This window comes from Mustela erminea, chromosome 1, assembly GCF_009829155.1.
Source record: "Mustela erminea isolate mMusErm1 chromosome 1, mMusErm1.Pri, whole genome shotgun sequence".
Taxonomy (NCBI): domain Eukaryota; kingdom Metazoa; phylum Chordata; class Mammalia; order Carnivora; family Mustelidae; genus Mustela; species Mustela erminea.
Genome location: NC_045614.1, coordinates 139,556,870 through 139,578,824, shown reverse-complemented (window position 1 = coordinate 139,578,824; position 21,955 = coordinate 139,556,870). Strand labels below are relative to the sequence as shown.

General features: G+C 40.3%; 1 protein-coding gene across 3 annotated transcripts in view; it reads left to right on the top strand.

Annotated features, from left to right (window-relative positions):
- Positions 1 to 14,254: 14,254 nt before the first annotated feature.
- Positions 14,255 to 21,955, top strand: part of GMPS (guanine monophosphate synthase) — a 75,204-nt gene continuing 67,503 nt past the window's right edge. Inside the window, exon 1 of one of the 3 annotated variants that reach the window (XM_032344093.1) lies at positions 14,255 to 14,355. In XM_032344093.1, coding sequence (XP_032199984.1) covers positions 14,275 to 14,355 — 81 coding nt within the window. In that variant the 5' untranslated portion in view covers positions 14,255 to 14,274. The other 2 variants (XM_032344102.1, XM_032344104.1) reach the window with 2 other exon arrangements.

Genomic DNA, 21,955 nt, shown 5'->3' with positions numbered 1-21,955 from the left:
ATGAATCCTCCAGCCCCAAGTTAAGCTCTGCTTGCTGATGCCACATGGAGCAGAGATAAGTCTTCACTGCTAAGTGATGCCCAAATAGTGATTTCTTTCTCAGAAGGCCTCATAGTACTCTTGTGGGACAGACTGAAACACGTCCTTACAAACAGAGGCATGCTTTCCCACTAGGCTTTCAGGGTACCTCCACAAACATGGAGCAACGCTCACTGTGAAAACCAGACTGACGCTGCATGGGACCTTTAGCTACTACTCTTACAAACAGCAGTTCCTTTTGCGTACTTAATGCCCCTCACTCACTTCTGGTAATACTGTTCTTTTTTCCTGGTCTTCCCTGATGGAGGTGTTCTGGTGAAGCTGGTGCAACTGCCAAAGCACCCCTCCTGGTGGTAGCCACAATCCCTTCTTGCTTTCAATTGCTCCACTCCGTACTTTCCCATTCTCCCTTGCAGTGCTCCAGTGATCAGAAGGGTGAACGAGTCCATTGTATGAATTTGCTAAAATTTACCAACAAGTCTCATATTGATGATATGTCATTGATGATTCGGTCCATTTAGGTTCTTTCATGTTTGATGGTTTGTTTTCACTATCCCTCACACATACGTATATTTTACAAGTATTTTAGAAGTAAAATTCTGGGGTGAAAATGTATATTTAAAATGTGATAATAGTGTCAATAGACTTGCAAAAATTTTTGTGCCAATTTACACTTTAACTGTGGTTAATCACATCTGCTTGGCCACATTAACCCTTTATATATCAAATCTGTCAGTCTATACCAGTTTGATAAGTACGAATGTGATGTTATTTTAGTTTGTATTCTTTTAATGATAAAAACATATGTTTACATTTATATGTATACATATTTTTTTTTAAAAATTCATTTATTTTTCTTGCAATCTGAGCCTGAAGCTCTCAAAAGTAAGATATGAACTACATCAGAAAAGTTCTGAATGGAGAAAGAAGATATGGTTTATATATACAGTGGAATATTACTCAACCATCAGAAAGGATGAATACCTACCATTTACATCGATGTGGATGGAACTAGAGGATATTAGGCTAAGTGAACTAAGTCAATCGAAACACAATTATCATATGGTTTCAGTCATATATGGATTATAAGAGATAGCTTAGAGGACCATAGGGGAAGGAGGGAAAACTAAATGAGAGGAAATCAGAGAGGGAGACAAACCATAAAAGACTCTTGACTCTGGGAAACAAACTGAGGGTTGCAGAAGGGGAGGTGGATGAGGGATGGGGTACCTGGGTGATGGGCATTAAGGAGGGCACCTGATGTGATGAACACAATGTTATACATAACTAATGAATCAATGAACACTTCATTAAAAACTTATGATATACTGCATGTTGGCTAATTGAATTTTAATAAAAGAAAAGTTCTTATCACATACTATTATATTATGGTTAGTTAATATCAACCCAGTTTTTGATCCTTTGTTGGCATCTTGTTTTTCCACCTCAAGGCTTATGAAATTTTCCTTTTCTTAGAGTTCAAAAATTTTATCACAACTGGATTTCTCTCTTAAGTTTTCTCTCATAACTTTCTTTTTTCTTTTTGATCTACATTATTGGGAACTTCCAGACTAAGTCCTTCAAAGACAAATCGGAATTCTTTTTTTTTTTTTTTTTTTTTTTAAAGATTTTTTTTTTATTTATTAATTTGACAGAGAGAAATCACAAGTAGACGGAGAGGCAGCCAGAGAGAGAGAGAGAGGGAAGCAGGCTCTCCGCTGAGCAGAGAGCCCGATGCGGGACTCGATCCCAGGACTCTGAGATCATGACCTGAGCCGAAGGCAGCGGCCTAACCCACTGAGCCACCCAGGCGCCCAAATCGGAATTCTTTTTAAAAATTTTTAAGTCATCTCTATACCCAACCTGGGAGTCAGACTCACAACCCCAAAATCCAGCATCACGTGTTCTACCAACTGAGCTAGCCAGGCGCCCTGATAAATTGTAATTGTACAGTTAAAATTTCTGCACTTTGGCAGGGCTTAGGGGAAGGTAGGGGTGAATAGATGGAGAACAGAGGGGGTTTAGGGGACTGAAACTGCTCTGTATACTAAAATGGTAATTACATGTCATAATGTATTTGTCGAACCTGTAGAAGGTACACCAGCAAGAGTCAGCCCCGATATAACCTATGGGCTTTGGGTGGTAATGATATGTCATTGCAGATTGTGGAGGATGTGCATGAGTGGGGACAGGAGTATATGGGAAATCTCTGTATTTTCGGCTCAATTTTGCTATGAACCTAAAACTGCTTTAAAAATAAGGCTATTTTTAACATATGTAAATTTTATCCCATTAAAAAGAAGGGCCGTAGAAAATTATTTGTATGAGGAGTGGGGATGGTGGAAGCTTGCTGAATTAAGAACAGCAGATTATCAATGACTCAGAACTGATGGGTTGATTGGGGGATTATTTTACCAGTCTGTTTATTCTTTACATACTCAAAACTCTCCATAATGAAGAAAAACAAACAAAAAATAAATTGGTTAATTACTGTTATTAGTTCTTCTATTCAGTCAGTTTTAGAAAACAAAAACAGAAGCAGAGAGAGTTTTACTGGAAGGATATTGATGGTGTCCCAGAATCAGTAGAAGGCTGGGAGAACTGGCTTAGCAAAAACACAGGAATTATAGCTCAAGGCTAGACAGAAGGAGCTGTGGATTACAGGAAATCTGCCAAAAAACTGCTCCTCTGGCAGGCCTGTGATCTCTTGAGCTTCCAAGTTTTTCTTGGGCTCTGTTACAAAAACGAACACCACCATCTAGTGGCCCCTTTTTGCATCTTTGTGTGGTTGCGGATTTCTTGACTGGTTTTCCAGCTCACCGTCATCTGAATGTTACCTTCTATACATCCTTCAGAATTTTTTTTTTAAGATTTTATTTATTTATTTGACAGACAGAGATCACAAGTAGGCAGAGAGGCAGGCAGAGAGAGGAGGAAGCAGGCTCCCTGCAGAGCAGAAAGCCCGATGCAGGGCTCGATCCCAGGACCCTGGGATCATGACCTGAGCTGAAGGCAGAGGCTTTAACCCACTGAGCCACCCAGGCGCCCCATCCTTCAGAATTTTTTTATTGCTTTTTTGGGTAATGTTGTTTGTGGAGAAATCAGGTTTATTGTGGTATAATTTAGAAAAGTAAAATTTTACTTTACAGTTCTATACGCTTAGGTAAATACAAGCTATTTTGACAAATAGTTATGTGACCACCACCACAATCAAAATATGGAAGATTTATCACTCCAAAAAGGCTCTTGCCCTGTTTTGAAGACCATCTCTCCATCTATCCTCCAGCCCCCAAAGCCCCACCGATCTGTTTTTTCTCCCTGTAGTTTTGCTTTTCTAAAATGTCATATAAATGGAATCATGCAATATGTAGCCTTTTGAGTCTGGCCTCTTTCAGTTAGCAAAGTGCATTGAGATTCATCTATGTTGTCACTTGTATTGATAGTCCTCCCCCACTCCTCACCCCCTTTCTTTGTTTTGGCTGAGTAGTACTTTGCTGTATGGATGTGCCAGCATGTGCTTATTATTCATTCACTAGTCCAAGGACATTTGAATTTTTTCCAGTTTTGGCAGTTATGAATAAAGTCACTATAAATACCGTGTACAGGTGTTTGTGTAAACATGTTTTCATTTCTTTTCTTTTTTTATTTATTTTTATTTATTATTATTATTATTTTTTAAAGATTTTATTTATTTACTTGAGAGAGAGACACTGAGAGAGAGCATGAGCGAGGAGAAGGTCAGAGAGAGAAGCAGACTCCCCATGGAGCTGGGAGCCCGATGCGGGACTCGATCCTGGGACTCCAGGATCATGACCTGAGCCAAAGGCAGTTGTCCAACCAACTGAGCCACCCAGGCGTCCCTCTTTTCTTTTTTTAAAAAGATTTTAAAATATTTATTTATTTGATAGAGAGAGACACAGTGAGAGTGGGAGAGGGAGAAGCAGACTTCCTGCTGAGAAGGGAGCCTGCTCTGGGGCTCGATCCCAGGACCCTGGGATCATGATCTGAACGGAAGGGATACTCTTAGCAACTGAGCCACCCAGGTACCCCAGTGTTTTCAGTTCTCTTGGGCAATTACCTTGATTAGGGGATTGCTGAGTTCTGTGATATATGTATATTTAACTTTCTAAGAAACTGCCAGAATGCTTTCTAAAGTGGTTATGTCATTTCGCACTCCAACTACCAACATTTTTTTCTGCTTGTGACCTCCTACATGATTTTCCAATATTGCCATGTTTGACTCCTAATTTTTTTCTTCTGTTATATTGTGCGATTTTTAGATAGGGAAGATGATACCAAAATATTTTAAGTAGCACATTATGTTTATTAACTATTTGTAAGGACTAATTTTTGAATTTTATCTCCCCCTTTCATGACTGGGGTCTTGATGTTGTTTGTTTTCATTTTAATATTGTTTTAGAGATTCACATATCTTTTATTTTTCTGTAAAAATTTCCCCATATCGTGCCTGGGTGGCTCAGTGGGTTAAGCCTCTGCCTTCAGCTCAGGTCATGATCTCAGGATCCTGGGATCAAGCCCTGCTTCGGACTCTCTGCTCAGCAGGGAGCCTGCTTCCCCCCACTCTCTCTCTGCCTGCCTCTCTGTCTACTTGTGATCTCTCTCTGTCAAGTAAATAAATAAAATCTTTAAATAAAATTTCCCCATATTTTGCCATGTTTTAATGTACACAGTTTTCAAAATAAGGACAGAGTACATAATCCTTTAGTGAATCATTTCACAATCATATGTTGTATATTTACAATGTGCTAGTTATGAAACCATATTCTGAAAATAAATATTTTTATGGTGCTATCATTTAGAAAAAAATGTTTTCATATATACTATTTAATTCTCTGAAAGTTAAAATACAACCACCCAAAACCAAACATTATGTGTGTGTGTGTGTCTGTGTGTGTAAAATAGCAGGCAGTTAAAGGGCAGAGAGAAATATGAGAATGAATGATAGGACAGACAAAAGATGAGTTTAATTGGCTAAGAGATGAAGAAAGTTGGAGAAAGAGGTAACAAATGTGTGAGAGGGAGGTTGGGAAGTGGAAAAAAGAAGGACTTTCAGTGACTACCAGATTGTGTTACGATATTTGTCCCACCCTGAAATTCCCTTGGGTATCCTTAGGAAGTACCTTCACACTTTTTATAGACTTTTGAAATACTAATTAACTGGTTACCTACCTTTTCCAACAAGCGAGTCCAAGACAAAGAATTTTACTTTGGGCAACTAACACTACCAATAAGGAAAGACATCTTAGATAAAATGGGAGTAGGTATGGAAATGAAAACTTTGTGAAGTTTCTCCTTTTAGGAAAAGCAGCTATTCTTGTAACCTGTCCTAAGAAAAGTGGGGTCATGCTGCTTTTTTCTAGTTACCTAAGATTTGTGGTATCTTGGTTGAAATGAGGCTCTGAATGTGCAGCTGATTCCTAGGAAAAGGTAAAAATAAAAACTTCAAACCAGGGGCGCCTGGGTGGCTCAGTGGGTTAAAGCCTCTGCCTTTGGCTCAGGTCATGATCTCAGGGTCCTGGGATAGAGTCCCACGTCAGACTCCCTGCTCAGCAGGGAGTCTGCCTTCCTCTCCCTTTGCCCCTCTCCCCTGTTCATGTGCTTTCTCTCCGAAAAATAAATAAATAATTTTTTAAAAAAATTTAAAAAATAAATAAAAATTCCACAGAAAGCATTATCATTATTTGTGCAAAAACAGAAAGCATACTGCTTTTCAAAACCTGGAGGACTTCATTTTCTTCACCCTCACTGCAAGCTGTTTTATAAGTCACTGTGTTTCATTCCTATATTTTTTATTTTTAATATACAAATACTCCAAGAGCAATATTATTCACAACAGCCAAAAGGTGACAGCCACCCAAATGTCCACGGGCGGATAGATGGGTAAATAAAATGTGGTATACACACACATGCACTCAGTAGAATATTATTCAGTCTTAAAAAGCAAGGAAGTCCTGTCTCGTGTTATAGCATGGATGAACCCTGAGGACATTATGCTAAGTGAAATAAATCAGTTATTAAAAGATGAATACTGTATGATTTCACTTATATGAGGTATCTAAAGCTGTCACATTCATAGAAACAGAAAATGGAATGGTGGCCACCAGGGCTGAGAGAAGAGGGAAATGGGGAATTGTTCATCGGGTAGAGTTTCAGTTTTCAAGATAAAAAATGGAAATCTGCTGTACACAATGTGAATATACTTAGCACTACTGAACTATTCACTTAAAAATGGCTCAGATGGTAAATTTTCCATTCCATATTTTTACCACAATTTAAAAAAATATATATATACTCCCAGTGAATTTATACCCATGAATTTTATAAAGGATAACCAGTTAAAAAATCCTTCAAAATTATAGCACTGCAAATAGATGGAAGAAACAGTGGTAATAGGGCTATTAGTCTGCTTAAATATATACCCAGTGATACTTGTAGCTTTAAAGAATATTTTGCAAAGTGTATTTTGAATGCTTAATGAAAAATAAAAAGGCTAGAGTCAGTTGGCCTGTTTTGAATCTTAGTTTTCTGGTTTACTGGCTGTATAACCTTATGCTAGTTAATTTGTCTCTCAGTTTTCTCAACCACAAACTAAGATGACAAGGAGATAATGATAGTACCCATGTCATAAGATCATTGTATTAAATGTGCTCATATATGTAATAATTTATAATAGTGCCTGAGCATATTAAGTGTTCTAGCAGGTTTATTCAATGGTCTTCTGCTTTAACAAAACAGTACATTTAAAGATAGGAATGTATCATATATGTGTGGTTATTTTTATCATAATTATTCCTTTATGAAAAGATTAACTACAAGTTTTATTTAAAAGATTTAATTTATTAATTAGAGAGAGCACACAGAGAGAGAGGAAGAAGCAGAATCCCTACTGAGCAGGGAGTCTGACATAGGTCTCAATCCCAGGACCCTGGGATCATGACCTGAGCTGAAGGCAGACCCTTAACTGACTCACCACCCAGGCACTTCTAACTGCAAGATTTTTAAACAGTGAGAGTCTGTGGTGTGTGTTGTCTTTTGAAATTTCGAAGTGATTTCAAACTTATAGCAAAGTTGCAATAACAGTACAAAGAGCTCCCATATACCCTTCACTTATTGAGAGCCTTTAAGTTTTGCCAATTATCCTACAATATCCTTTGTAGCAAGAAGATTCAATCCAGGAGCATGTATTTACTCAGTTGTCATTTCTCTACTCTCTTTCAATCTAAAACAGTTCCTTAGCCCTCCTATGACCTTCATTTTCTAAGATGACTATGCTAATTGTATTTTTCTGAGCGTTGCACCACATTTCCAGTTCCACATGCTCTTCTAGAAATCTGTCTCTTAATCTAGACAATTGCTGTGCCTCAGTCTATGAACAAAATATAGAGCAGTAGACCTGTGTAATTTATGAGGCTAGGTTAAAAAGGCCATGTAACCTTCTATCTGGCTCTCTCTTTCACACAGACACATATACACACTCCCTGGGAGTCCTGAGCTGACATGCAGAAAATCCAGTTACCCTAAAGCTGTGATTATGAAGAGACCATAGAGAAGTAGACGTGTCAGAGGGGCTGCAACTGTTCCAACCCTCAGTTGTGTGAGTCTTCCAGATCAGGTATCACAGGTGTGAGTGCAAAAACCTTCACATGATTCTAGCTCCCAGCCTTTAAGCCACTCTAGCCGAGGCTGAGTGGAGCCAGGCTCTGGGCTGTACCAGATGACAGCTTAGAACTGAGAAGGGCTATCCCTGCTGAACCTTGTCCAAATTGTAGCAAAATAAAGAGTGTTGTTTTAAGCCACTAGGTTTTAGGGTGTTTGTTACAAACCAATAGATAACTGGAATAACTGTAGAATCATTATTTTGTGGAATGTCCCTCCAACTGTATTTGCTTGATGTTTATTCACAGTTGGGTTATGTATTATAGGCAAGACCACTGAAGTGATTCAGTGTTTGGTTCACTGCATCCATCGGATAATGTATGAAGTTTATTTGTTCCATTACTGTTGATGTTAACTTCAATCACTTGAATAAGGACGTACCTTCAGGTTTCTCCACAATAAAGTTACTCTTTTTCCATGTATGATTATTTTGTAGAGAGATACTTTGAGACAATGTAAATAAAACCTGTTCTTGATCCATCTTTCATCCATAAATTTTCCATCCATTGATGTTTCTTGCCTGAATTTATTATTTCTATGAAGGTTGCAACATGATTTTTTAAAAAGGTTTTATTTATTTATCTGTCAGAGAGAGAGAGAGAAAGAGAGAGAGAGCGATAGAGCACACGAGCCCACAAGCAGGCAGAGTGGCAGACGAGGCAGAGAGAGAAGCGGGCTCCCTGCCAAGCAAGGAGCCTGATGTGGGACTCCATTCCAGGACCCTGCGATTATGACCTGAGCCCAAGGCAGCGGCTTAACCAACTATGCCACCCAGGCGTCCCCAAAATGATGATTTTATAATTCAATTATTCCTTTGACTTTTATTAGTTGACGTTGTTCCTTGTATTACAAGGAAGGGTTTTCCGTCTATTTAATCAACCATCCAAGGAAGGGTTGGTTTTCTCTCTATTTAATCATCCATTTATTTATATCATTATACACTGATGGGCTCCTAATCTAATCAATGGATGTAATTTGTTTACCAATCCTTTATTTTGATAGATTATCCCAGATTTGGCTAGTAAAAGTCCTTTCAAACTGACTTCTGTATCCCTCCGACATGGCCCCATTATTCTCTGAGTAGATCCTTACTTTCTGGCCCCAAAGGATGTTCCTGGTCATCCTGTCCCTCCTCTGTCCCCGAAATCAGCCTTTTCTCCAAGAAGACATGGTTCCTCTTGTTGAATAGTATTTAGAAACCAGTATCTGGTGGCTTGGTTAGCTCATTGCTACTGGGATCATACTACTTCCTGGACTTTTCTGTGCACAGAGACAAGTAAATATAGTAGAGGGTAGTGAGTACTAATGAAAGGGAAAGGAGCACAAAAAAGGAAAAGACAGAGTTTTGGGGAGGGAACAGAAATATTCTAGACAGAAGATATTTATGTGCAGAAGGCCTAAGTCAAGAGAGAATATGTCATTTTTAAGGAACTAAAGCACTATGGCTAGAGTAGAGAGAAGGGGTAGTGGTAAGAGAGAAGGAAACAAGGTAAACAGGGGATAGCCAAAGCTCAAGACAAAGACCAAATGAGCAATGCTTAGAAGTTTTAAGTTCATCCTGAGAGCAATGGAGAACTATTAAGAAGATTCCAAGCAAGGGATATATGATCAAAATAATTTTAAAAAATATTTTATTTATTTATTTATTTATTTATTTGAGAGAGAGAGAGAGAGAGAGAGACAGCATGAGCAGGAAGGACAGAGAGAGAGGGAGAGAGAGAATCTCAAGCAGACTACACACAGCATAGAGCCCAATGCAGGGCTTAATCCCATGACCCTGAGATCAGGACCTGAGCCGAAACCAAGACTTAGATGCTTAACAGACTGAGCCACCCAGGTGTTCCCCAAAATCATTTTCAAACAGTTGTCTTTAATTACTAAAACAAACAATTCACATATCATCCTGAAAGGATTTTGAAATACTAAATACTTTCTTCCATATTTTAAGTTGTCATCTAATATTTTTTATAAACTTTAAAGTTAATTTTTATAATGGAAAGTTTAAAATATTTCGGTTTGAGAGATGAAATGACCTTGGATTATACCTGAAGTATTTTATGATATGTACTCACCAAATCTGAAAAGTCATGTGGAATTTCTATCTGTGGATTTTATAAAATGTTATCTAAAAAATGTGTTAGTTTCAGAAACTACAAAATTACATTTAGAATTATCAACATCACTAGTTTTTGTTGCCTATGTTGTTCTGAATTCTGGACAATTTTCACCCTTAACAAAACTATGTATGAGACAGGTAAAGGACTTACAGGTTCAAGATACTTCAACTACTCATTAAAAGAGGTTTCCAGACTTCCCCCTTTTGCCAAAGATGGAGTATCAGGAACTGGATATACCCTCCTGTTGAAACAACAACAATAACAATAAAAAGTCAGACAAAATAAATGAAACAATGGTTTTGAAATACTGAATATCAAGCATTAAAGGACAGTGAACCCTGAGAGACAGGAAACAAGAGATGAGCCCTTCCATTACCCCAGCTTACTGTCTTGAGAATCTCTAAACTATAGACACAACTTAACTATTAATAATCACATTAAATGTAAATAGTCTAAATACTCCAATTAAAAGAAATTGGCAGATCAGACAAAAAAGCAAGATCCAATTATTTGCTGCCTTTAAAAAAACGCTTTAAAACATAACATAAATACAGAAACAGGTTAAAGAGTTGCAAAAGATAGATCATACAAATAACCAGTCAAGAAAGCGGGTATGCTATTTTATTTCATTTCTTTCTTTTTAAAAGTAAATTCTAGGCCCAATGTAACACTTGAACTCCTGACCCTGTGATCAAGAGTCACATGTTCCACCAACTGAACCAGCCAGGCACCCCAGGCATGCTCTTTTAATATTGGACAAATGTCAGAATAAAGAATATACCAGGGGCACAAAATGTCATTTCATAATAATAAAGTAATCAATAACAATTCTAAACGTTTGTGACCCTAATAATAGTATTTCAAAATGCATGAAGCACAAACTGATAGAAGGATAAAAAGTTGATAAAATCACAATTATAGAGATTTTAGAACCCCTCTCTCAATAACTGATAGAATAAATGAACAGAAAATCATCAAGAATAGTCTTGAACAATATTATCAACCAACTTAACCTATTTGCCATATATACAACACTCTACATAACAGCAGAATACACATTCTTTTCAAGTACACACAGAACATTCACCAAGACAGACTATATTCTAAGCCATAAAACAAACCTCAATACATTTAAAAGGATTCAGATCATGCAAAATATATTCTCTAATCACAATGGAATTAACTTAGAAGCCAATAACAGAAAGAGCTCTGAAAAATCCTCAAATATTTGGAAATGGAATAACACACTTTTAGATAACCCATGGATCGAAGAAAAAATCAAAAGAGAAATTAGACACTGTCTAGAATCAAATGGAAATGAAAATATGATATATCAGAATCTGTCGGATATCAGTAAAGTAGTTCTTAGGGGGGAAATTATAGAGCTAAATACCTATATTAAGAGAGGAGAAAGATCTCAAATTGATAACTCAGATTCCAACTTAAAAAACTAGAAAAAGAACAAACTAAACACGTAAGAAGAAGAAAGGAAATAAAAGATTAAAGTGGAAATCAATGAAATAGAAAGCAGAAAACAGTAAATAGAACTAAGAGCTGTTCTTCAAATCAATAAAATTGGTAAACTTCTTTCTAGACAGACTGTTGAGGAAAAACAGAAAGCAAAATTACCAATATCAGGAATGAGGAATTTGATATCACTACAAAGTCTAGATATTCAAAGGATAATAAGAGAATATTATGAATAACACTTTGTCTATGAATTTGACAACTTAGACAAAACTGACAAATTCTTTGAAAGACACAAATTGCCAAAGCTCAGTCGAGAAAAAATAGATAACCTGAAGAGCCCTATATCTTTTAAAAATTTACTTTGAGTTAAAAACCTTATTACAAAGAAAACTTTAGGCTCAGATGGCCTCATTGCAGAATTCTACCTGACATTTAAGAAAGAAAGAACAATTCTATACTAACTCTTCTGGAAAGAATAATTCTACACACACTTTCAACTTTATTCTCTGAGGCCAGAATTACCCTGATAACAAATCCAGTTAAAGACATTACAACAAGACAGCAAGCTAATATTCCTCACGATCACAGAAGCAAAAATTTGAAAGCAAGATTTAGCAAATCAAATTCAGTATATAAAAAGGAAAATATATAGGGATGCCTGGGTGGCTCTGTTGATTGAGTATCTGACTCTTGGTTTTGGCTCAGGTGATGATCTCAGGACTGTGACACTGGACTGAGTCAGGCTCCACACTCAGCATGGAGTCTGCTTGAGGGTTCTCTCCTTCTGCCCTTCCCCCCACTCACTTGTGCACCTGCACGCACTTGCCGGCAGGTGCTCTCCCCCTCTCTAAAATAAATACCTCTTAAAAAGTGAAGAGGAAAATATATCATGATTACTTGAAGCTTATTCCAAGAATGTAGGGCTAGCTTGACATTTAAAAATCAACCAATCAATATAAATTACCACATTAACAAACTGAAAAAAAGAAAAGCCATATAATAATCTCAATAGATCAGATAAAGGACTAGTGTCCAAAATCTATAAAGAACTTAGCAAACTCAACACCCAAAGAACAAATAATCCAATCAAGAAATGGGCAGAGGACATGAACAGACATTTCTGCAAAGAAGACATCCAGATGGCCAACAGACACATGAAAAAGTGCTCCATATCACTTGGCATCAGGGAAATACAAATCAAAACCACAATGAGATATCACCTCACACCAGTCAGAATGGCTAAAATCAACAAGTCAGGAAATGACAGATGCTGGCGAGGATGTGGAGAAAGGGGAACCCTCCTACACTGTTGGTGGGAATGCAAGCTGGTGCAACCACTCTGGAAAACAGCATGGAGATTCCTCAAAATGTTGAAAATAGAACTGTCCTATGACCCAGCAATTGCCCTATTGGGTATTTACCCTAAAGATACAAACGTAGTGATCCAAAGGGGCACGTGCACCCGAATGTTTATAGCAGTAATGTCCACAATAGCCAAACTATGGAAAGAACCTAGATGTCCATCAACAGATGAATGGATCAAGAAGATGTGGTCTATATACACAATGGAATACTATGCAGCCATCAAAAGAAATGAAATCTTGCCATTTGCGACAACGTGGATGGAACTAGAGCGTATCATGCTTAGCGAAATAAGTCAAGCGGAGAAAGACAACTATCATATGGTCTCCCTGATATGAGGAAGTGGTGATGCAACATGGGGGCTTAAGTGGGTAGAAGAATAAATGAAACAAGATGGGATTTGGAGGGAGACAAACCATAAGTGACTCTTAATCTCACAAAACAAACTGAGGGTTGCTGGGGGGAGGGGGTGGGGTTATGGACATTGGGGGGGGGGTATGTGCTTTGGTGAGTGCTGTGAAGTGTGTAAACCTGGTGATTCACAGACCTGTACCCCTGGGGATAAAAATATATGTTTATAAAAAATAAAAAATAAAAAAAAATAATCTCAATAGACAAAGAAAAAGCATTTGACAACATCCATTCCCGATCAAAACTCTCAGCAGAACAGGAATAGCAGAGAACTTCCTCAACTTGATAAAGGGAATCTATGAAAAACCTACAGCTTATGGATGAAAGACTGAATGTTTTCCCTCTAATGTCATGGTTTCAGTGAAACAGGGTACAGAAATTTGAGAAATTTTGTCTTGGACTTGTTGAATTTAGGGCCCAACATGCCATTGATGATTTGACTGGGGATTTGCAGAGTAATATGTATCTGGAACTCAGAGGAGAGAGCTGTATAGAGCCTATTAAAGGATATTTTAAAAGTGGTTTTTATTTTTATTTTATTTTTTAAAGATTTTATTTATTTATTTGAGAGAAAGAGAGAGCACAGAGGGCAAAGCATACTCCCTACCAAGCAGGGAGCCAGATGTAGGACTCCATCCCAGGACCCAGAGATCATGACCTGAGCCAAAGGCAGATTCTCAAGCAACTGAGCCACCCAGACGCCCCGAGTTTTGATTTTTAAACAAGTACCCCAAAGAAACACAGCTGAAGAGTAAGATGAGAAGAGGGTCGTGAATGGAAATATTGAGGAAAAGCGACACATAAGCTTCCTCCTGTAGGACAGATACAGAAAGAAGGGCAAGAAAAGGTGACCGAAACAATATCAATTATCATTAAAAACAAAACAAAACAAAAAAAGACCAAGAACAATCTTACAGGTGAAAAGACACTTCTATGATATCTAAGAGAAATCCAGTTTCAAGAACAAGGGAGGGGTCAAAAGAGTCAAAAGCTGCTGAAGAACTTTAGATATAAGGATCCTGGTACCTTAGCAACAAACACAGGTGACCACTAGAATATATTTAAAATAGGTATTATCTAGTATAGATGGGCTTTAGCCAATCCTTAACGCTGGCACATCACATTCCATTCCATTCCATTATGCGTGGATATTGATGTAAGCTGAGTCTCTCCTATTGGTTACTACCCTGGTCTCTTGATGCTCATGCAGACCTACCTAGAGAGCACAGTATCCATGGCGTTAGAAACTTCAAGTATCCCCTTTTCAGCCCAAAAAAGGGTAAGTGAAATACATTGACTCAGGGGTCAATGGATTTTGGAACTTTTGTTCCCGATGGTAATAAATTGTCTATCCTTTTCCAGATCAAGTACCCCCTACCTCCTATTCAGAGAGGCAGAGAGGCACATGACCTCACTAAGCCTCAATTTCTTTATTAGTTAAAAGCAGAGGGGCGCCTGGGTGGGTTAGTAGGTTAAGCCTCTGCCGTCAGCTCAGGTCATGATCTCAGGGTCCTGGGATCGAGCCTGCATCGGGCTTTCTGCTCAACTGGGAGCCTGCTTCCCTCTCTCTCTGCGCCTGCCTCTCTGCGTACTTGTGATCTCTCTGTAACTAACTAAATAAAATCTTAAAAAAAAAAAAAAGTGGGCAAGAACGTAAATCCTACCTCACTACCTTCATGAAATAGCTTAGAATAAAAAGAGTTCTTATAAGTCAGGGTTGTTTTACTCTAGCTCCTTGGTACTTGGACCCTGACCCATAGTATGAGCTCAGCAAATGGCTGTATCGTAGAATTGAATATTTGTTAAAAAGGCCTTGTGAATCTGGAAGCTGTTCCAAGTGTTATTTATTTTCCAACCCCGATTTAGTTTCCCAGGTGACCAAATTTAAAGTAATACCTGATCTTGCCGGTAGCCAAGGAGTGGCTGGAAGGACTGTAGCCTCTTTCCCACAAACCATCTGGATAAAAACACTGGGCGCTGTGCAGAGTTTCGTGGCCGGTCCCCTGGCCCAGCGTCCCACCAGATTGCTGCTCGCAAAACTCTTCCTTTTGGAAATTCTGCACCCCCTGTAGAACTTTTGCGGACCCGCGTGATCAAATTTCACTTTGACATCCCTTGAGAGGTCACGACGAAACCCTTCCCAGTAGCCTTGGCTGCCCCATGCCCCACAGCCTGAGATGGGGCCGCGACAATGGCTAAGGGTTCCCCCAGGGGCCCAGCTCTCGGGAGGCTTCCTACTCCGCTCCCCCAGCCTCTAACAGAGGTCCAAGGCTGCCAGCCCGCAAGCCTACTGAACAAGCTTTCTGAGGCTCGGGTTTTCCTCAGAGGCGGGCCTTCGCGGCGGAGGAGGGGCCGACCGTCTCGGGCTCCTCCTCCTCCTCGCCAGGCCCCTTGCCCGGTGCGGGGGCGGGACGCGAGCAGGGCTGTTGGGTGGGGGCTCCTCCCCCTCAAGGGCGGACTAGAGGAGGCGGAGGCGGGTGGGGTTCCTACTGGGGGCGGACTTTGGCGGCGGAGGCGGGGCCGGGCGCCGAAGGCCCTTCTTCCCAGGGGCGGGCGGGCTGGAGAAGCAGCGGGTTTATTTTCCCGGAGGCTGACCTCGGCGGCGGGAAAGGACTTGGGGGGCGGGGCCGGACCCCGAAGGCCCCTCCTCCTGAGGCGGGCTTATCTGGCCTCGGCGGCCGCTGCCGGGTGTCCGCGGTTTGGCTACTTAACCGAACGGGCTCTGGCTCCTCCCAGTGGCCGGCCGGGGCGGAAGCAGGAGGCGGGGGCAGCGTGCGCGCTGCTGGTCTTCTCTCCCGCGGCGCTGGGGCCCGCGCTCGGCGGCTGCTGCTAGATTCGGCGCCTCGCAGCCGGCTAGCTCCGCTCCGCGCCCTCCCGCTTCTAAAACCAGGCCTCCTCCTCAAGCCCCAGCCCGCGGCGTCGACCCCGCCGGCCCTCTCCCGCCCCGTCTCAGACTGTGGCCACCGCTGCCGCGGCCCCGGCCCCGGCCCCGGCCCCGATGGCTCTGTGCAACGGAGACTCCAAGGTCAGTTCTTTGGCGCGGGGCTCCCTGCCCCACCGCCTCCGGGCGTAGGCGAGGCTTCGGGGCCAGGGAACCACCACTCGACCCCCCTCCCCCCAGCCGTCTGCGCAGCCCTGCGGCCCGGGCAGCTGCGCGTCGGAGAGTCCCCGGTCGGGGCCTGTGGCATGTTTTCTCCTCGGGAGCGGCAGGTGCTTTGTTGATTTTTGTCTGCGTGTCGGGGTTCCTGCGCCCGCTCGTCTCCGGGCGTCGGGGAGGGCGTCAGCTGCGGCGGCCGCGCCGCTGGCCCTCGCCTCCCCCGCTCCGCTGTGAGGCTGGGAGCCCGAAGAGCGTGGCCGGAGGGCGGAGGTTGGGAGGCAAGCGGGTGTGTGTGTTTGCTTCCTCAGCCCTCACCCCGTCCCTTCGGAGGCTGGGGGCCTTCTGTGGACCACCTGGGGTCCGCGGAAGGCAAGGCAGGGTCGGGGCCTCGCGTGCGGCATTTAAGCTGCGCTGGCCTCCAGTCTTCCCGCCTCCCCATTTCCCGCCTGCCCTCGGTGAGGCCCTCCGCGTTTCCCAACGCCGGCCTTGGGGTCCGCGGCGGCGAGGCCGGCCCTCGGTGAGGCCGCGTGATTGGAGCCCTCCCTCCTCTCCCCCGCTCCCTGGTCCTCCGGTCAGTCCCCGGTCAGGGCCGGTGACCCGAGGGTCGCTCCCTCCGCTGCACCCCCCCCCGCCCCACATCCTTCTCCGAGGGCAGCAGCGTGGGTCTAACCCCGCCCCTAGCTGCTGGCTGCTGCTTTGGCACGTTTGTTTGCGGTGGATCCGCTCCCCGCGGTGGCGAGCCCTCTCCCGGACGTGAGCCGCGGCCACCACGTTGCGAGGGCTGGGGCAGTGGGGAGTCCCGGGCTGTTGGAAAAGTTGCCAACTTGATGTGGGGAGAGCACGTTTGGGTCGCCGCTGCGCTTCTCGTCGCTTCCAACTCACTTTTTTCTATAGACCCTCCTCTTTGGTCTCGCTTCTGAATGGAGCACCTTCGCTTTCACTTCTGTTGAAATTTTCGTTGGTTTGGAGTTTTCAGACCCTCACAAAGTCGATTTTGTCTGCGATAAAGTGCATAGTTTTGAACTGGAGATTAACTTTATAGCAAGATGTATCTCCTGCACACTGTTTAGAGCCTGGCTTTAAGAAATTACTTAAATTTTATTCATGTGTGTGGGATTTTAAAAGTCAGGTGGGAATTGGTGTTCCAAGTCAGATAGTTACCTTATTCAGGTGGTGGTTTCTTGAAATGGTGGTGTCTAAGTGTTCCGTATTAGTAGGTTCTCTCCTACTAAGATTGCTTAGTACTTTCCAAACATTAAAAAACTATTTGTTGAACAAATGAGAAAATATAAGGTACCGATATGTTCTTTTATTTATTTATTTTTTAATTTTTAAAGATTTTGTTTATTAGAGAGAGAGAGAGAGATCACAAGTAGGCAGAGAGGCAGAGAGAGGGGGAAGCAGTCTCCCTGCCAAGCAGAGAGCCTGATGCGGGGCTCAATCCCAGGACCCTGAGATCATGACCTTAGCGGAAGGCAGAGGCTTAACCCACTGAGCCACCCAGGCACCCCTGATATGTTCTTTCAAATCGAGAAAATTAATGCATAGACTACGTGAAGCTCTTTTCTCAGGATTATAAAGGGAAATGAAGACAGTCAAACTTGGCATTTTGGACCTCAGAAGCTAATGTAAACCTCATTGTACAACTTTTTCCTGTACATTAGCTCACTTGCAAAGCATTTTTCTATTTTGAGACTTAAAACTTACCTTTGTGCTAGTGGAGGAAATGACTGTACTAATAGGAGGACTCAAACCTAATTTATAGACTTTGAAAGATATGTCGTGATTTGAGAAGGGTATTTTCACAAAATTAAGTTCAAGACTCAGTTTCCAAATATATTTGTCCCAGGAGTATAGAACATCATTTTTTTTTTCCTAGTTGATATTTTTGTTTTAACTTGCTTTTTAAGGAGAGTCTTGATAAATTTGAGCCTCAAGTGAATTGCTGATTAATTTTATTTCAAGGTCCTTTATGTTTTATAGCGTACTCAAGCATGTGTTGTTTTTTTGTTGTTGTTTAGTTTTTGTGTTTTGGAGTAACAATTAGATATGAACTGAATTGGAAGCACTTTGAGGAGGAGCCGTCAGGGAAATAACGTATTTCATCAAATCTATTATTATTTCATGTACTCTTAAGGAGGAAAAACTCCCTACAGTTAAACCACGATATGTCATTGATCATAAGAAACATTTCAAGTAAAGAGATGTGTAAACATGAGATAATATGCATAATAAATTAGGTGAAATAAGATATTTTTAAGAGATCCACCTGGAAATCTGAGTAGGCATCTCTCTTCCATAGTTTACTGCTGAACCACCCTTCCCTCTGGAGTGAAATATAAGTACTGTGCCCAAGCTTACTTTGTACATCAATTTGACTCTGAAAGTTCTGTGTAAATCCTGGTTCATAAATTAAAGTGGGAGGAAAGAGCTGATTTTGATTCCTATTCTGGTGCATTTCAGTTTGTATCAGGATTTTCTAAAATGACATTTTTGCACGATAGAAATTAGGGAGAGACCTAAAATCTATAAAAACATTTGGGCTGATTAATTATCCAAATCAGAGGTTATAGTTTTCTTAGTTAAGGAGTTGAGATAATGTAATTAAGAAGTTAAGATTTTATGTAATGGTTTATTTAAAACTTTTTTTTTTATAGCTACTCTGTGTTATATGTGAATAATATATAGGTCAAGTATCAGACATAGTAACTATTTTCTGTTTTATTAAGGCAGGATTATCAGAATATTGTTCTGGGCTACTTGGACTACTTGTCAAGTTTCCCACTTTTTGGCCTTATCTAAGCCTCAGACTCTGGAGTAGAAGTGGGACCTGCTCTATCACCTTTACTGAGATGTTGACTAGGGTAAATCATACTTGAATTAAAGGTGTTTTATAAATTGCGTGTGATATAGAATCTTTAACGACATCTGTTAAACTTTTAAAATTGGCATTTTTAAATATTTTTTTTTAAATAAGACAAACCAAATTTTATTTTTTGTTAAGATTTTATTTAAGAAAGTGAGACAGAGGGGCGCCTGGGTGGCTAAGTGGGTTAAAGCCTCTGCTTTCGGCTCAGGTCATGATCCCGGGTTCTGGGATCCAGCCCCTTATCAGGCTCTCTGCTCAGCGGGGAGACTGCTTCCCTCTCTCTCTCTGCTTGCCTCTCTGCTTACTTGTGATCTCTGTCAAATAAATAAATAAATAAATAAATCTTGGGGGCGGGGGAGAAAAGAAAGAAAAAGAAAGAAGTGAGACGGAGAGCATGAGCCCGGCGAGGGGTTAGGCTGGATCCCAGGACTCTGGGATCATGACCTGAGCCGAAGGCAGCCGCTTAAATGAGTGAGCCACCCAGGCGCCCCTTTAAATTAAAGTTTTTGAATTGAATTGAGAGATAACATTTTTTACCTGGGATGCATGAGTATTAAATAACTGTCCTTTTATGATAACTTTATAGAACTTTTTTCAAAGGTCAAAGTTTTTTTTTTTTTTTCCCTGCTTCAGATTTTGTTCAGATATTAAGATATTTATCTAGGTGCTCAGTTGGTTAAGTGTCGGGCTCTTGATTTTGGTTCAGGTCATGGTCTCAGTGTTGTGAGATTGAGCCCCTCATCGGGCTCTGCGCTGGGGATGGAGCCTGCTTAAGAGAGTCTGCCCCTTTCCCCTTCACACTTACCTCCCTGTCTTTTTTCCCTTCCCTGACTTAAAAAAAAAAAAAAACAACAACACTTTGACCCATTCATCTAGAATGTAAGAGCTGTTACAGACAGAAGAAATATATATATATTTTTGTTTCCTGTTAGACTTGGAAGGTTTTGAAATTCCTCCAGGAACCTTAGATAGCCTTGTCTTTATCTGGGCCAACTTGTTACTTAGGGAAGATAATTGTCTTTTAAGTATTTTTTTAAAATGTAGACTTGTTCAAATGTATTTGATACTTTTAAAAGGCTGTTTAATGATTCCTATTTCAAAAGATGCTATTTAATGTAATGAATACTTATTTGCTATACAGAAGAATATAATTTACCTCTGTCATGGTGCTTACAGTGTGTCTTCATGTTTCCTACTAACCTAGACTGTTTAGATGCTCAAAATGAATAAAGTCCTTAGGGATAAAACATAATTCTGAAGCTCTTTGTTAATCAACAGAAAAGTAATAATTTCATAGAAATTTGAATCTTTGTATAGCATGTATAATTCTGGCTTGTGTAGAATACCTTTTTCATTATTATTGTGAAATAGAAAAGTTTCTGTATTTTCTTAAGAATCACAGTGATTCAAAAAAAATAGCTCTACTATAGTAGTAATGTGGTGTTAGTTGGTTTTCTAGTGGTGGACCCTTGCCACGGCTTCACGGTCATTGTTTTGAGGACCAAGGAGATGGTTTATATAGTTGGTGTGTGCATTCCCTAATATGGTACATTATAATGTCATAGGGAGCAAGGTGTTTGGTTATAGTAGTGTGACCTTATAATTTTTTGTCTAAACTGGGGAACTTAAACATAAGAGGAATTGCTAAAAATTAATGATAATTGATGTAAAATAAAATATTACCAAAGAAAAATACTTGTGGTTTTATACAATATAGTAAATAAATGGCAAAACTCTTGTAGCAAGAATGCTCAAATTACTCTCACTCTCTCTGGACATCATGCATGAACATATATATATATCTCTTTCCTGCATATACTTTACAGATGCCTTATTTATATTTCCCAGTGACCAGATGATGCTGGCCAGAGGTTTGGTGCATCTTGCAAGCTGAGCAATGGCTGTGGCACTCAAGGCTGGATAGAGTTATCTACCCTTAGATGTCCCTGTCCAAGTGTACTTCCATTTTATTAGGAAAGGATCTGGAAAAAGAAATGGGATATCAGTGGTTGGCTTTCAGATTGGACCTGAAGTTAGAAGTGAGAACTCTGTGTTCATTATACCTGTACTCCGCAGAACTAGAAGGTGGGGAGTATAAAGTGAAAGTGTAACAAACCCCATCCTATGTTACTTTAATGCAGTTATTCATAGGTTAAAAATTAACAGGTTAAGAAATTAAGACTCTGAGATAAATGGATAGGTGTGGGAATAACTTGTAAATTAGGACAGTCCGGCAAACTGGGCCACATGGTCACTCCAGTTATAGAGCACATATTGCCCTGAGTTTGGATCTTGATTTCAATAGTGACATCTATTTAAAATTTGGCTAAAATTTAATCCTAATGTGTATATTAGAATATTTCTGAATTAGTAACTATACTAAGAGTTTATGAAATTCTTAAAAATTGTGTGTCAAGTTACTTGTTTTCTAAAAGGTAAGAACCAGCACTGTTGAAATTGACCAGGTAAAATAATCTGCTCTAAGCTACCATAACATTTGCAGGGGATATTTCCCCAAACTTCTAAAGCTGCTTGGACCTGCAAAATTCTGTTATTCTTGTTTGTCACAGGAGGACAGAATCCTTTTTGTCTCTTAAAACTTAACTGAGATCTATGTAAATTTAAATCACTTTCACCTTGTCTGTAATTGGGAGAACTAGTTTTAGTAATTTTTATCCTCTAAGTGTCATTATGAATATGAATCTAAGACTCCAGTATTGTAAAATGCAGCTTAGAACAAATTTTGGATGAAGAATCCCTAACTAATTTGGGAAAATTTAGATGAATATAAAAATACTTACAGATAAATAATTGTTTTTGTATGTTTATTGGTAATAGTGAAACTTTTTAATGCTATAATTTCCCCCTCTTTAACATTTTCTGAAAAATTTCAAACTGACAAGTTAAAAGAAA